Source organism: Cydia fagiglandana, chromosome 11 (genome assembly GCF_963556715.1).
Source record: "Cydia fagiglandana chromosome 11, ilCydFagi1.1, whole genome shotgun sequence".
Taxonomy (NCBI): Eukaryota; Metazoa; Arthropoda; class Insecta; order Lepidoptera; family Tortricidae; genus Cydia; species Cydia fagiglandana.
The window spans coordinates 18306401-18320721 of NC_085942.1; the positions used below are offsets into that span (position 1 = coordinate 18306401).

General features: G+C 45.4%; 1 protein-coding gene across 2 annotated transcripts in view; it reads left to right on the forward strand.

Annotated features, from left to right (window-relative positions):
• LOC134669132 (fatty acid synthase) overlaps positions 1-14321 on the forward strand; it is a 55498-nt gene that overhangs the window by 21408 nt on the left and 19769 nt on the right. For both annotated transcript variants that reach the window (XM_063526673.1, XM_063526672.1), the window contains exons 3-14: positions 3801-4567; positions 4650-4880; positions 5019-5655; positions 6244-6437; positions 7129-7357; positions 8189-8439; positions 9033-9260; positions 9850-10711; positions 11358-11455; positions 12274-12480; positions 13321-13725; positions 14103-14312. In XM_063526673.1, coding sequence (XP_063382743.1) covers positions 3801-4567; positions 4650-4880; positions 5019-5655; positions 6244-6437; positions 7129-7357; positions 8189-8439; positions 9033-9260; positions 9850-10711; positions 11358-11455; positions 12274-12480; positions 13321-13725; positions 14103-14312 — 4319 coding nt within the window. The remainder of the gene's footprint in view (positions 1-3800; positions 4568-4649; positions 4881-5018; positions 5656-6243; positions 6438-7128; positions 7358-8188; positions 8440-9032; positions 9261-9849; positions 10712-11357; positions 11456-12273; positions 12481-13320; positions 13726-14102; positions 14313-14321) is intronic.

Sequence of the window (14321 nt, forward strand, 5' to 3'; positions counted from 1 at the left end):
GAGGAGGTTATCAATTCGGTTGTATGTTTTTTTTTATTATTTATTATTTTTTTTATTTTTTATGTTTGTTACTCCATATCTCCGTCATTACTGGACCGATTTTGAAAATTCTTTTTTTGATTGAATGTATATGCATACAGATTGGTCCCGTTTTTATCAAAACCCAGTTCTGATAATGGGATCCATGAGGAATCGAGGGAACTCCTCAAATCTTAAAGGCATACATATAGTGATTTTTGGGTTTTGATCAACAAATCAAGCATATACATCCAAAAAAGTGACAAGTGACATGAAGTGGAACTGCTGATGATGATCAGAACGGAACTCTTCAACGACGCATAGTTCATGGTTGGCGATTTGTCCTCTTCGTTATGTTTGTTAAGCAAGTTTAGTTTTTAAGGCACATTTTTGTCAAGCTCCAGTTGTCATGATGGGATCCATAGGGAATTGAGAGAACTCCTCAAATATTAAAGGCATGCGTATAGAGATTTTTGTATTATCATCATAAAATCAAGCATTTACATTAAAAACTGTCGCATTTGATGAAGTGAAACTGCTGATGATGACCAGAACAGATGACTCTTCAACGACGCATAGAGTACACGTTTGGTGATTACGAATTTCGATTTTGACTTGGACTGGGACCCGGACTCGGACCGAGAACCGGACTCATACCCGGATCCGGTTCGGACCCTGACCCGGACCCGGACCCGGACTCGGACCCGGATTCGGACCTGGACTCGGACCCGAACTCGGACTCGGTTTCGGACCCGGACCTTGACCCGGAAAACCACTATGATACCCTTAACTAAATAAACCACTATGATTACCTACCATAAAATGTAGGTATAAAGTATGATGATACCAATCTTACTAGCTCCTCCCGCTTAAACCCCCGCCGTTTAGTGGGTTAGGTTAGGTTTGAACTGCGATCCTCACAGAACCGAACAAGGGTTAGGTTAGGCTAGAACTACGACCCTTACAGAAGCGAAATGCTAGTAGAGAAGTGGGTGGTTTTAACTCCTTTTCGACATAGTGTACCATCTACAATAATCTTTCACCGGCCCCCACAGAAGTCGGTTTTTTTTTCTTAAAAATTATAATTATTCGTATCTACCGGTAGGCAGGGCCGTCTTAAATGCTGAAGCCCTCGGGCACATAAGAATTTGGGGCCATTTTGGAAAGTAAAGAAAGCGAATTAAACTAACAATTTTCTACTATGGTCTTCTATCTATTATGGGTAATCAAATATACCTACTGTTACTGTCTGTCCTTCGGGGCCCCCTGAGGAGTTATGGTAAAGACGGTACTGCCGGTAGGCATCGGATACCGGTATTTTTTGTATGGGAACTAAACCGGTATTTTTTTGTTCATTGTTAAATATTTCATTTCTAGTCTAATATCAATCTAATAATACGAAGTCGTTACCTAAAAACACAACTGAGTCCTACATATGGACTATATGGAGTATAAAATAATTCAAAACACATATTTATATAGTTATTTCGATGTGAAATCGGTTCCGATTCCTGGTTTCAGGGCCCACTCCAATTTCCCTCGCGACCCATAGTTTGGGAAATGATCTAGAGGTTTGAAGGTACTGGTTTTCATGAGGCGATGATGCTGGTAGTTGGGGGTAGCCCTGAGATGCGCTGCGCGGAGTTGTAAGGATTCCGCGGAGCCTCTATTGCAGTAGGTATAGATCTGGATGCAATATAAAATTACGTTTAACGGGTCTAACTGTAATGCGATACAATTTAGTTTTTTTTTACTTTATTGTTTATTTATTTAATACAGTACAAGCTTACAGTATTACACCAATGCGCTTACAAAATTGTCTAAAATCACAACTTGAATGTCAAAAAAGATAAAATTTACCTACAATTTGTAATGGCATACGAATAATGATCGATGTACATACGTTTTAACGGATCTTTTTAACCTCCCGATGACCGGCATCCTACACGACATTTTGTCAACATAGAGTATAATTTTAACCAGCAAATTTTGATAACCACTTCATCGAAAGGTTAAATTGAATGATATTCGAAATGTACTTACTTTACAGCCTGTAATTACATTTAAAAACATTTCCACTGCGTAAAATGGCAACGTGAGAGCGTCGTGATCCCACGCGTGGACCCCGCGGAGTCCACTTTATCTCCGCGCTGAACCGTTGACCGCAAGGTCACGCATATAATTACCGTACACGTCTCTCTGGGTCACCTTCCGCGAATGTTATATGTTATATCATCGATTACTTCGATTAGTTAGCTTGCGAAAGAAAATCTGTCTTTTAATAGGGATGTTGACTGTGAAATAAAATTATTTCACGCTGTACACGAAATAAAACGCCAGAAAATTATTAGACAAACGTAGACAGCAGTTATTGTAGGACTCAACTTTGATTTAATAAACCGGACAGAACTATAATGATAAGGTAAATTGATCGTGACGTCACTTGTTCAGTTTACAAAGAAATATCATTTTGACAGTTCGAAAAAAGATACTGATTTGGCAAGTGCAAGTGTTATTTATAGGTCATAATTTCATAGAAACACGTTTAAAATAATACTTGCACTGCGTGGGCTATCAAATCCGCTGCAGACTTTTCTTGGTCTGACTCTACTTATTTGACTAGCTAGTCAGGAAAATACCATACTGTATTGTATTTGCGGAATTACAATACAATATAAACCGCTTTTGTTTACTTAATTTGAAATTAAGATGTATCCTAAGATAAATACTTAAAGGAGTCATTGCTACATTTCCTTAGATAGTGACGAGTAATTGATATTAAATCGTAACCGCAGAGAATGTGTCGTCATCTCATTGTTCCGGTAAATTGTCGGTCAAATATTACCATCGCTGTCTGTGCTGGCATCGGCTAACCAGTCTAACCTGGCCTCAAGATCCCCCACAATAATGCGTAAACAGAGACCTCGCTATAGCGGTTAAGTCGCGATCACGATGCGAGAAAGGGAATACATGCGCGGTCGCGTGTTCGTCCGCGTCCGATGGTGAATGTTATACTGACAGCAACACTTCACTGATCATTAATGGACCTTACGGCTTTGAAATAAGATTTACGATGAGTCAGTTAACGGTGTAGGCGATGGTGGGCGTCAGCCGCAGGCTTTCACCGTTAGGTGGCGTGATGCGCGCATGCGTTGGCAATGACCCTGAACTTGCGACAAGCCAAACATTACGTTATGCGCGTGCGATTACATTAGCTCGGAAATCGCAAGGGCGAGAGGTGACGTCACACTGGCCGATATCAGCAGGCGATTGTATAGTGAATTAAGTATAGATAAAAAACAATCGATTTGTAACTATTTTAAGTACTTTGTCCTTTTAGACCGAGATTGTTATCGTAATATTCATAACATAAACTCGATATGACTCATTATAATAGCAGCTAACACAGTCTAATACAATGATTATGCCTAACAAAACATATAACCGACGATCAATGTATGCATCACGGTCCTAATTTTACGAATAGTAATTAATTATTAAAACTACGTTTATCGCCTGTTTGCGTGCCCAAAAATAAAAGCTGTTAGAACTTTTATGACTCGTCGTTGCCTTATGTCTCCCATTTTACAAATTGTTACAGTTAGGTACTTGTTCACGAGCGGTAATCCGGGTAATTCCCAAATAAACGCGAAAAAAACCGTCGATACTGAATTAGGACTATAATTTATAATAGGAATTTTTCATTTGACTGATCTCCTAATAGTCTACTACTGTAATAAGTTAATAAAAAAAATGACGTTCATTTGCGTTGGTTGTTTCAGGAGTGCACGGTCTACCCGAGCGTAATGGCAAACTCAAGGATTTGGCACACTTCGACGCCACCTTCTTCGGCGTTCACGCCAAGCAGGCCCACCTCATGGACCCGCAGCTGCGGCTGCTGCTCGAGCTCACGCACGAGGTCATCATCGACGCCGGCCTCAGCCCCGCCGAACTGCGCGGCTCGCGCACCGGCGTCTACGTCGGCGTCTCCAACTCGGAGACCGAGGAAGTGTGGACCGCGGACGTGGACAAGATCAACGGCTACGCGCTGACCGGCTGCTGCCGCGCCATGTTCCCCAACCGACTCTCATACACTTTCGATCTCAAAGGACCCTCGTACGCGATAGACACCGCCTGCTCCAGCTCCATGTTCGCGCTAGCGCAGGCCGGGAGCGCCATCCGTGCTGGCCACTGCGACGCCGCCGTCGTCGCCGGCACAAATCTCTGCCTCAAGCCGGCCAACTCGCTCAACTTCCACCGACTGAGCATGTTGTCTCCTGAAGGTCGTTGTGCCGCGTTCGACGCGAGCGGCCGCGGTTACGTGCGCTCAGAGGCTGCCGTCGCCGTGCTGCTACAACGCCGCAAGGACGCGAGAAGACTGTACTGCACAGTGCGCGGCGCGCGTATGAACACTGATGGCAACAAGGCGCAGGGCATCACCTACCCCGACGGACGCATGCAGCGTCGTCTCGCACAGGAAACCTTCGAAGAGGCGCGCTTGCGGCCGCAGGATGTCGTCTACGTGGAGGCCCACGGTACCGGCACTAAGGTATACATATAAGCAGCATTAGCTTCTATTATTGTATTACTTCACCGCAAAACATAGCATTATTGGATACTATGTGTTCCAGGTGGGAGACCCTGAGGAGGTGAACGCGATCGCTGATCTGTTCTGCAAGGACAGACAGACGCCGCTCCTACTGGGCTCAGTCAAATCCAACATGGGTCACTCCGAGCCCGCTTCCGGGCTTTGCTCTATTGCCAAGGTCGTCGTGGCCATGGAGAATGGTGTTATCCCCGGAAACTTGCATTTCAAGAGCCCCAACACTGATATTCCTGCTCTTAACGACGGCCGTATTAAGGTAACTCATCGGTACATTATTTTGTTTTATATCAACACACTACTTACACATGCATACCAATTAGCGTATGTTAGTAACAAGTAACAACTAACCATTTTCCGCGAATCGAATACTTATTACGTGTCGATTTTGTCGCAGGTCGTGGACAAAAACACACCCTGGCAGGGCGGTCTGGTAGCCGTGAACTCGTTCGGTTTCGGCGGCGCCAACGCCCACATCATCCTCGAATCACAGAGCGGCAAGCGGCCCGCGCCCGCCGAATATCCGGCGCCGCGTCTGGTTCTCGCCTCGGGCCGTACTGACGAGGCTGTTGAGAAGTTACTCAAGCTGGCTGCTGAGCATCAGCGTGATGCGGAGCTGCATGGTCTTTTGGACGCCATTCACGCGCAAGCGATCCCCGGACACCCTCGCCGCGGTTACGCAGTGCTCGACCCGGCGCGCGGCTCGGCGCCCGTTATTGAAGTGCTCGAGACCGAGAGCGAACCGCGGCCCGTGTGGTTCGTGTTTAGCGGCATGGGCTCTCAGTGGGCCGGCATGGCTAAAACCCTGCTCCGCTTGCCGACATTCGCGGCCAGCATCGCGCGCTCCGCGGCGGCCCTTAAGCCGCACGGCCTGGACTTACAGAACGTGATCACGGAAGCCCCGGACGCTGCGTTCGACAACGTTATCAACTCGTTCGTCTCCATCGCCGCCGTGCAGGTGGCGCTAGTGGACGTGCTGCGCGAGCTTGGCGTGCGCCCCGATGGCATCATCGGACACTCCGTCGGAGAAGTCGGTAAGACACTAAACAACAAAACTTCCATCCAATTTAGGTATTCAACATTCATTCGCGTTTTTAAGTAGAAAAGTAACGAGTGTCGAGGAAATTTTCGACTTAAAAAAACATTAGTGAGTGAATTTTAATATATTTAAGACACAAAAACAAAACAACTAGGTAATACCTTATTTAGACACGAATTTGCTTGTCACCTTATCTTATTGACATGATAATTAAATTATGACAAAGCCTCTTTGCATCAGCTATTATCATTTCCAATTTGAAATATGATGCTAAATGTACTACTAAAAGAGTAGGATTGAATAATTTTTTATTTTGTATGCAATGTAGCGCTAATGAAATACTTTTGTAAGTCCGACCGGATCCTTTTTTGTGTCATCGATGTTACTGACTTTTCTTACACCTGATAGCATTAAGGTCTAGCTAGAGAATATGTGACGTCCCACGGGTAAAGGTATCTTATGGCGGTTGGCGCTTACGCTATTATTAACGCCGCTCCAATATTGCCACACCTTTTGCCGTGGAACGTCACATATTGATTTTCCCAGCTAATTCCCTGTTTTTAACGTATGTTCGTAACCTTAGGCTGCGCGTACGCCGACGAGACCCTGACGGGCGAGCAGGCGGTGCTGTGCGCGTACTGGCGAGGCCGCAGCATCGTGGACGCCAAGCTGGCCCCGGGCGCCATGGCGGCCGTCGGCCTCTCCTGGGAGGAGGCCGCGCGCCGATGCCCCGCCGACATCGTGCCCGCCTGCCACAACTCTGCCGACAGCGTCACTGTAAGTTCCTTCACTCCAAACATATGAAGATTGTCAGCTAAATTCGCCTTTATGGACAATATCACAGGCGTCTCGAACGTGTAATTGCTTGGCACATTTTTGACGAAGTGTCTTTACATTTTGAAGATGTTTCTGCTTGTTTGGTAGTAGTCAGGGTAGATCATCTATATGTATACCTACACAGTGGACAATAAAAACTTTCTTATTCTTATTCTCAACCAGAAAATCAAAGATGTCAAACATTTAGAACTGTGTGAAAGCATGAACATTACTTTCTTTTTTCTTGTTTCACCAGAAAACATCAGTCTTTGTTCAAAATAAACTGTTTAATAACATCAATTTAAAAGTTATTCAACATGCACCCATGAATCCACCAAGGCGTGCGACTGTTAAACCGAATGCTATAGTTCAATTTTTATGCATTAGAAAGAAGGTAAGCGATCTTGACATGTCTTTTAATAGAAAAACGCTTTAAAAAATCAGTAACTATTACTTATGAAAGCAGAAGAATATAAATGATCGTGTTAGATTCATTATTGTTACATTGCCGTGACTTATTTTTAAAACGTATTTTTCAATAAAAATACACAATCAAGATTGTTTACCTTATTTCTAATGCTAAAAAAACGAACTGTAGGCAGTTGTTAAGAATCCAATTCATTTCGCCCACTAACGCATCTATCTATCTCAGATCTCCGGCCCGCCCGCTTCCATCGAGAAGTTCGTAGCTGAATTATCCGCGGAGGGCGTGTTCGCTCGTCGCGTCAACAGCTCTGGCGTGGCGTTCCACAGCAAGTACATCGCGGCCGCGGCCACTCAGCTGCGGAGCAGTTTGCTGCAGGTCATCCCCAAGCCTAAGCCGCGTACGGCGCGTTGGTTGTCGTCTTCCATACCTCAGGACCAGTGGGGCTCCGATCTTGGTAAGTGTGTTATTGTTAAGTCTGTAAATTAATGTGATTTTGGTTAATGACTTCAATGATGATGATGAATGTGCAGTCGTTGGTAAGACCAATCACCATCACAGACCCATTCTATCTGTCCGAAAAAACCCTTTGAATGACTTAGTTCGTCCTTCGTTAAATAGTAAAAATAAGTGACTACAAGAAACGGCTATTTAAGCGTTTAAAAAACAACGAGGAACAGCAATATAGGATTTTAGATAATGTCACAAGTAAAAATGTCACATTAACTTTGTAACCGTAACTGCTTCATCGAACAGCTTTTTTAGCAGTTAGCCTAATACTCGGGTTTTTATAGCATTGGCAAGGAAAGCCTTACGGGAAACCCCTTGAACAAACAGGACCTGATCACTCATTCCACATTGTTATCAACTGATCGAAGGAATAAGAGCGTTCACATTGTCCGATCCAATATCGGATGTCGGATATACGACGACAGAGATTTAAAATGTTAAATATTTAACGCCATTCATATTTATTTACCCATTGATTAAATGTTTATTGTTCAAATGAAAACTTTAACCCAAAAAACACTTGATACTACGAGCTGCTCTGTATAATAGCTGTGTTTCTCCAATGGGTCATCCGACATTCTTTACCGGATCCGTCACCACCTTTCTACCAGCCTCCCTAACTTCCTGAAGACCTGATCGTCCTTAGCGACGAGGCCACCAAGTGGCTGATTGGACTTAATCTGAATTTATAACTGTTTGCTTTCTGTTTATCATACTATGCCATACGATTAAATAAAAATAAATACCAGCCCGTGTTCACTGACGTGATGTGTTGCAGCTAAACTGAGCGACGCCGCATACCACGTGAACAACCTCCTGTCGCCCGTGCGCTTCGCTTCAGTCCTCGCGCTGGTGCCGGAGCGCGCCATGGTGGTGGAGGTGGCGCCGCACGCGCTGCTGCAGGCCGTGCTTAAACGTGCACTGCCCGGCGCCGCGCACGTGCCGCTGGTGCGACGCGACGCGCCCGACAGCCTCGTGCATCTATTAAGCGCTGTGGGCAAAGCTTTTGCTGCCGGCGCTCAGCCTCAGGTGAGTCACAAAGGTCCAGACCACCACCATGCCTGCTTGAAAAGGTAGAAAAGTTATGTTTTATCCTTTAGGGAGTATTTTTCTTACGCTATTAGTAGAGTTGGATGGACTATAAAATGGTATATGATTTTGAATTGAATTAAATTATTTAATTAGCGTCATCGCGTACATTTGTAGATATATTTGCTTTAAATCATGCAACTTAAATTTGAACCTCATCCCGGTGTTTGTTTAAGTTGGTATTTATTGTGACACAGGACAATAAATATGACACAACACACCGATGACAGTGCAATAATATGCTTACTTGAAACTTAACTTACGATTACAATTTTTTTTAATCTTTCGCTTGTTTGGAATACTGAGAATGAATACTGAATACTAAGAGCAAATTAAAAATCAACTGGCTCCCTTGTTAAACAAATAGGTACCTTTTTTATACACTAAATAAACACCCCAACTTAGCCGTCATAAAACTTAGTAGGTAACCTTACACAAACAGAAATGCCAAAATAACGCACAGGGACAAGCGATTATCAACGGCTTGTTAGTTGTGACAGACGATTATTAACAACGCCGATCTTAAATAACAGGTGGCGCGTCTGTACCCGGCCGTGTCGTTCCCCGTGTCCCGCGGCACCCCCGCCCTGGCCTCGGCCGTGGGCTGGGACCACTCCATCGAGTGGAGCGTGGCCGACTTCAAGCAGGCCGGCCGCACGGGCGAGAACATCATAGAGTACGACCTCGGCAAGCCAGACGAGGCCTTCATCGCCGGACACAACATTGACGGGAGAGTGCTGTTCCCCGCTACTGGATATCTCGTAAGTCGTATTCCTTGCTTTGAATTGTATTAGTTATGTACACATTACTTCTAGTTATTGTTCTCATCGGTTACCAGGGGCCAAATTCGACATGTACAACTGTCAGATTTCGCATCCACGTCAAATCAACAGTTGATTTTATTGCATACTGAGTGTTGATTCCATCAACGGTGGATAATATCATTTGGTACAACCAAAACTTAACTCTAAATTAAGGGTGGTTCGGTTTGGTTTGCTTGTCACCCTAACTGTGGATTGTTAATGTAAAATTTTGACATTGTTCGTATTCGAGAACTTATGATTTTTCCCACATCAACGGGAGATCAACACGATACGTCAAACGTAGCTTGTCGAATAGGGGTCCAGAAACTTATACATATCTGTTATATAGTAGCAATTTATTTTAAGGTTATTATAATGTAATGTTTACCTAGGTAAACCTGTACCTGGGTATCGACTGTTGTATTGATAAATGTTAAATGTATTTGACATGTCATTATAAGATTTCACTATAAATGTTGTTATTGATTTGTGAAAGAGGTCTTGTGGCAGAATAAATCTTTGAAAATTGGTTGTTTTCTCTTTACAGACTTTGGTATGGCGTACAGTAGCGAAGGTACACAACTTGAAGATGGAAGAAGCCCCTGTAGTTCTAGAGAACGTGCAGTTCCGTCGTGCCACCATCGTATCTCGCGATGCACCTCTGAGGTTCCTCGTCACGTTGCTCGGAGGCACCGGCGAGTTCGAAGTCTGCGAGGGAGGGGCGGTAGTAGTCACAGGAACCGCCCGCCTCACCGACGACCCTGCTTCCGAGCGTCTACCAGCCACCTCACTCATCGACCCCGAAGAAAAGCAAGAAGACCTACCTACCCTCGACACTGAGGACATCTACAAAGAACTCCGTCTCCGCGGCTACAACTACCAGGGCATCTTCCAAGGAATCAAGTCATCAGACGGCCGCGGCAAGACCGGCCAGCTCAAATGGGAGGACAATTGGATCTCGTTCATGGACACGATGCTCCAATTCGGTATCATCGGCGTGGACACACGGGAGCTGTACCTTCCCACTCGGCTTCAACGCGCGCTGATTGATCCCATCGCGCAGCGCAAGGCGGCCGAAGCGGCGGCTCAGACCGGCGGCACTATTCCAATTAAGCTATACCGCAACGTTGACGTGACCGTGGCGGGTGGCGTGGAATTCCGTGGTGTGAAGACTTCACTAGCTCCACGCAGAGCTAACGCTCAAGCTGCCCCGAAGCTTGAGAAGTACGTGTTCTTGCCGCTGGATGGCGCTCGCGTGGGCACGGAAGACACGGGGAGGTCGAAGAGGCACGCGCTGACGGCGGCGCTGCAGATCGCGCTGGAGAACTGCAACGTGCTGAAGATGAAGCTCACCGAGCCCGCGCTGCAGCGCCCGGCTGAGGCCCTGCTACTGCCGCATGCATTGCAAGGTAACAGTCTATTTCTACCAATACCAATAAAAATATGGTTGTCTGTAAAGTCGGTTCACGGACGATAATTTTGAGTGATAACGTCATAAGAAAACGTGGCCGCAACGTTACCATGGAGATCCGTCCACAACGTTACCATGGAGATCCGTCCACAACGTTACCATGGAGATCCGTCCACAACGTTACCATGGAGATCGGTCCACAACGTTACCATGGAGATCTGTCCACAACGTGACACTTTTTCGTGCACCGGTGTTCATCGATTTATAAGACGTATTCACGTCAAAAACAGTAACATCCATATTACTGAATTTTTTTATCGTTAGGTTAAAATTATGACGTGATTTTCGTGCTCTGTTATTGGCGGGACGTCTGAGGCGTTCAACTGAGATTCAAGAAAGCTGGGGTCTTAGGAAGTCGAGGTAGACAGTCTTGATTAAATTTATGATTATATTCCGGTTGCTTTGACGAGTGCCATGTATATTAAATATTAAAGTTGTCCTTAATGTAATCCACCTTTTCCCGCATTGTGCCTTTTATTCATTTAATAATGCATCAGAGTAACATGCATATTCTTGTTTTGAGAGATTTTTACTCCACAAAAATGTAAACAATGCTTGACTAACTGTACCCGTATTTTCCATAGTATTGGAGTCCGAGCCGGCAGTGCGCGTGGACGCCACCTTGGCGGCCGGCGCCGACACAGCGCAGTACACTGCCGCCATGGAGCCGCTTGGAATCAAGGTATGTTATAATTGCCTGAAGAAACTTACACTCCTCTAGCGGCCCACCATACAAGGAAAATTGGCAATCGAATTTGAATCAACGGTATTAGAAAATAGAGTTGAATTTGTCTTGTTTTAAAATCGAACGAAACGAAATAAAAGAAACTCTATTCCATTTCATTAAGATTTAAATTTCATTGGAGGTAATTTGTACTAGTATTAGGACATTGAACCCCAAGAGGATAAACTTTTATATAGGTACGTACTCTTTCCCATCACGGAACAATGGTACACCGGACCTTTGGGAAGCGTGCGCGGAGTCGAAGCCAACACGTAGATGCCCTTTTGACACTTTAGGTAAACAATTTTGATGTGTCTTTTAAATTGAAAAACACGTTTTAAAAATAAGTCACAGCATTGTGACAATTATGAATCTAATACGATCATTTAATATTCTTCTGCTTTCATAAGTAATAGTTACTGATTTTTAAAAAGCGTTATGCAATTAAAAGACGTCAATATCGCTTACCTTCTTTCTAATGCAAAAAAACCAACTATAATGAAGATATGGTACTTACACGTTTGCCGTATGCCGGATGACTTGTGGGCTAAAACAACAACCAATTGGGTCCCACATCAAACCCGGGGTCGCGGCAAACCTCGACGGCGTTGGCGAGATGCCCTTGACGCCTTTGATAGGAACTGGTGGGAGACGGGTCAAGACAGGGATACGTGGAAAGGGAGGAGGGAGGCCTTTACCCAGCAGTGGGACACTCTAGGCTCATATAAATAAATAAACTTACAGGCATCTGTTCATATTGTATGTTATATTTCCAGGTCTCCAAAAAGGATGCCGCGAGCGGTCTCGAAGGCGACTGCCACGTGGTGCTCGGGGCCGATGTGCTGGCGCGGCACGGCGCCGCCATGCTGTCCGCACTGGCCGCCGCCACCGGACCCACCGGCTTCGTGCTGCTGGAGGAACCGGCCCGGGCCCTGGACGACCCCGCTGCGCAGGCTTTAGTCACCCAAGCTGGACTCACACTGGTATGTAATGGTTTATACCAGCCACAGCCAACAGCAAAGCCTCTGTTAGGGTTCCGCGAAAATATACTTGTAATAATAAGAAAAAAACCAGCTCTTCTATAGGTATATCTGGTCCACAGTGATGAACGAAAATTTTTAATTTGGGGTCCCGACAAATATTTCGCTTGCCGAAAGGGTTCCGTCACCAAAAAAGTTTGAGAACCGCTGGTTTATACAATCTTGAATATAAATATGTATGTACAGTACTGATTCTCTGAAGGCAAAAAAGAACGTCAAGAGCGGTTTAGAAGGTGACTGACTTGTGCTAGAAGCATCTAGATTCTAGAAGTCATTTTGAAAATAATATGCGCCAAAAATTAGATGATATTCTAAGGTCGGGCCAATCAACGGAATTCTACCAGTGTGCGGCACTGTGTGGCACAAGCGTATTTTTTTTTTTTTAATTATGAATGGGCTTACTCATGGCCACAGACTAGCCGAGGCGTAGACGTGGCCTACGATGGAGCGAGCTCGCCCAGAAGGTGCCTGTTCACTCTTGATTTGAAGGTTGCCGGGTTATAAGAACACGAAGCGTATAAAAACTCTTCACAAATGTTTCAATTGTAGAGTCAGATTCTCAGTAGATGTCAAATTCCTATGATAATATGAATATTATGATGGCACTTTTACACTTTAAAATATCTGCAATGTTAGCCATCTGTCCATTATCTTAGTCCAAATGTCTGTGCGTCTCTCTCGCTAAAACGCAAGACAGGTGAAATATCACCCTTAGACTGAATCTAAAAGCTCTAGCATTATTAATACCAATTCTATGAATAAAATTGCCCCGTTATCACACAGGTGTCACGCGCGCGCGCCGCATCCTGCGAATACGTGCTCCTGCGCCGCGAAGCCACCGTCCCGGCCTCCAAGATCGTTCTCGAAGCCCGCGACGACGACTACGCCTGGGTGGAGACCCTCAAAGAGTCCATGAAGCGAGCGGAGACAGAGGACGTGCGGCTGTACGTGTGGTCGCGCGCGCCCGGCTCCGGAGTCCAAGGCCTCGCCACCTGCCTGCGCCGCGAGGCCGGCGGGGATAAACTGAGGCTTTACTACCTGCCGGGGGCTAAGGACGTGTTCAACCCTGACGCGCCGGCGTACAAGGCCCAAGTACAGCGGGATTTGGCCTTCAATGTGCTGCGCGCTGGCGTGTGGGGCACGTTCCGTCATCTGCTGCTCGATGACACTACTGAAGCTCAATTGCAGGTATTTTCGATGCTATGTTTTTAACGGCTTCCTAGCTGAGTCGGTAGTGACCATGACTCCCGGGTTCGAATCCTGGTAAGGGCATTTATTTGTGGGTTTATTAGTTTATTACAGGTTACGGATGTATTCAATCACATCATAGAGAGCTTATAATGTGTCTAAATAAAGCAGTGTAGGTACATAATTACAATTACAACTCTAACACTTGCATTTTAATGAATTTCATAATGTAGCACTCAAATAAGCTACTATTGTATTATTTTTCGGGTTCCGTACCTCAAAAGGAAAAAGCTTATAGGATCACTCGATAGATACACAAAATAGTTTTTTACTCGCACTTGACCGGTTTTTTTTAGTATACCATCCTTTCCTCACAGGTGGAACACGCATACGTGAACACCCTGACCCGCGGTGACTTATCATCCCTCCGCTGGATCGAGAGCGACCTGCGCTACGCCTCAGCCACACCGCAGCGACCGAACACCGACCTGTGCCGCGTCTACTACGCGCCGCTCAACTTCAGAGACATTATGCTTGCCACAGGAAAACTGCCGCCTGACGCGCTCCCTGGAGACCTCGCTGGACAGGTATGGATC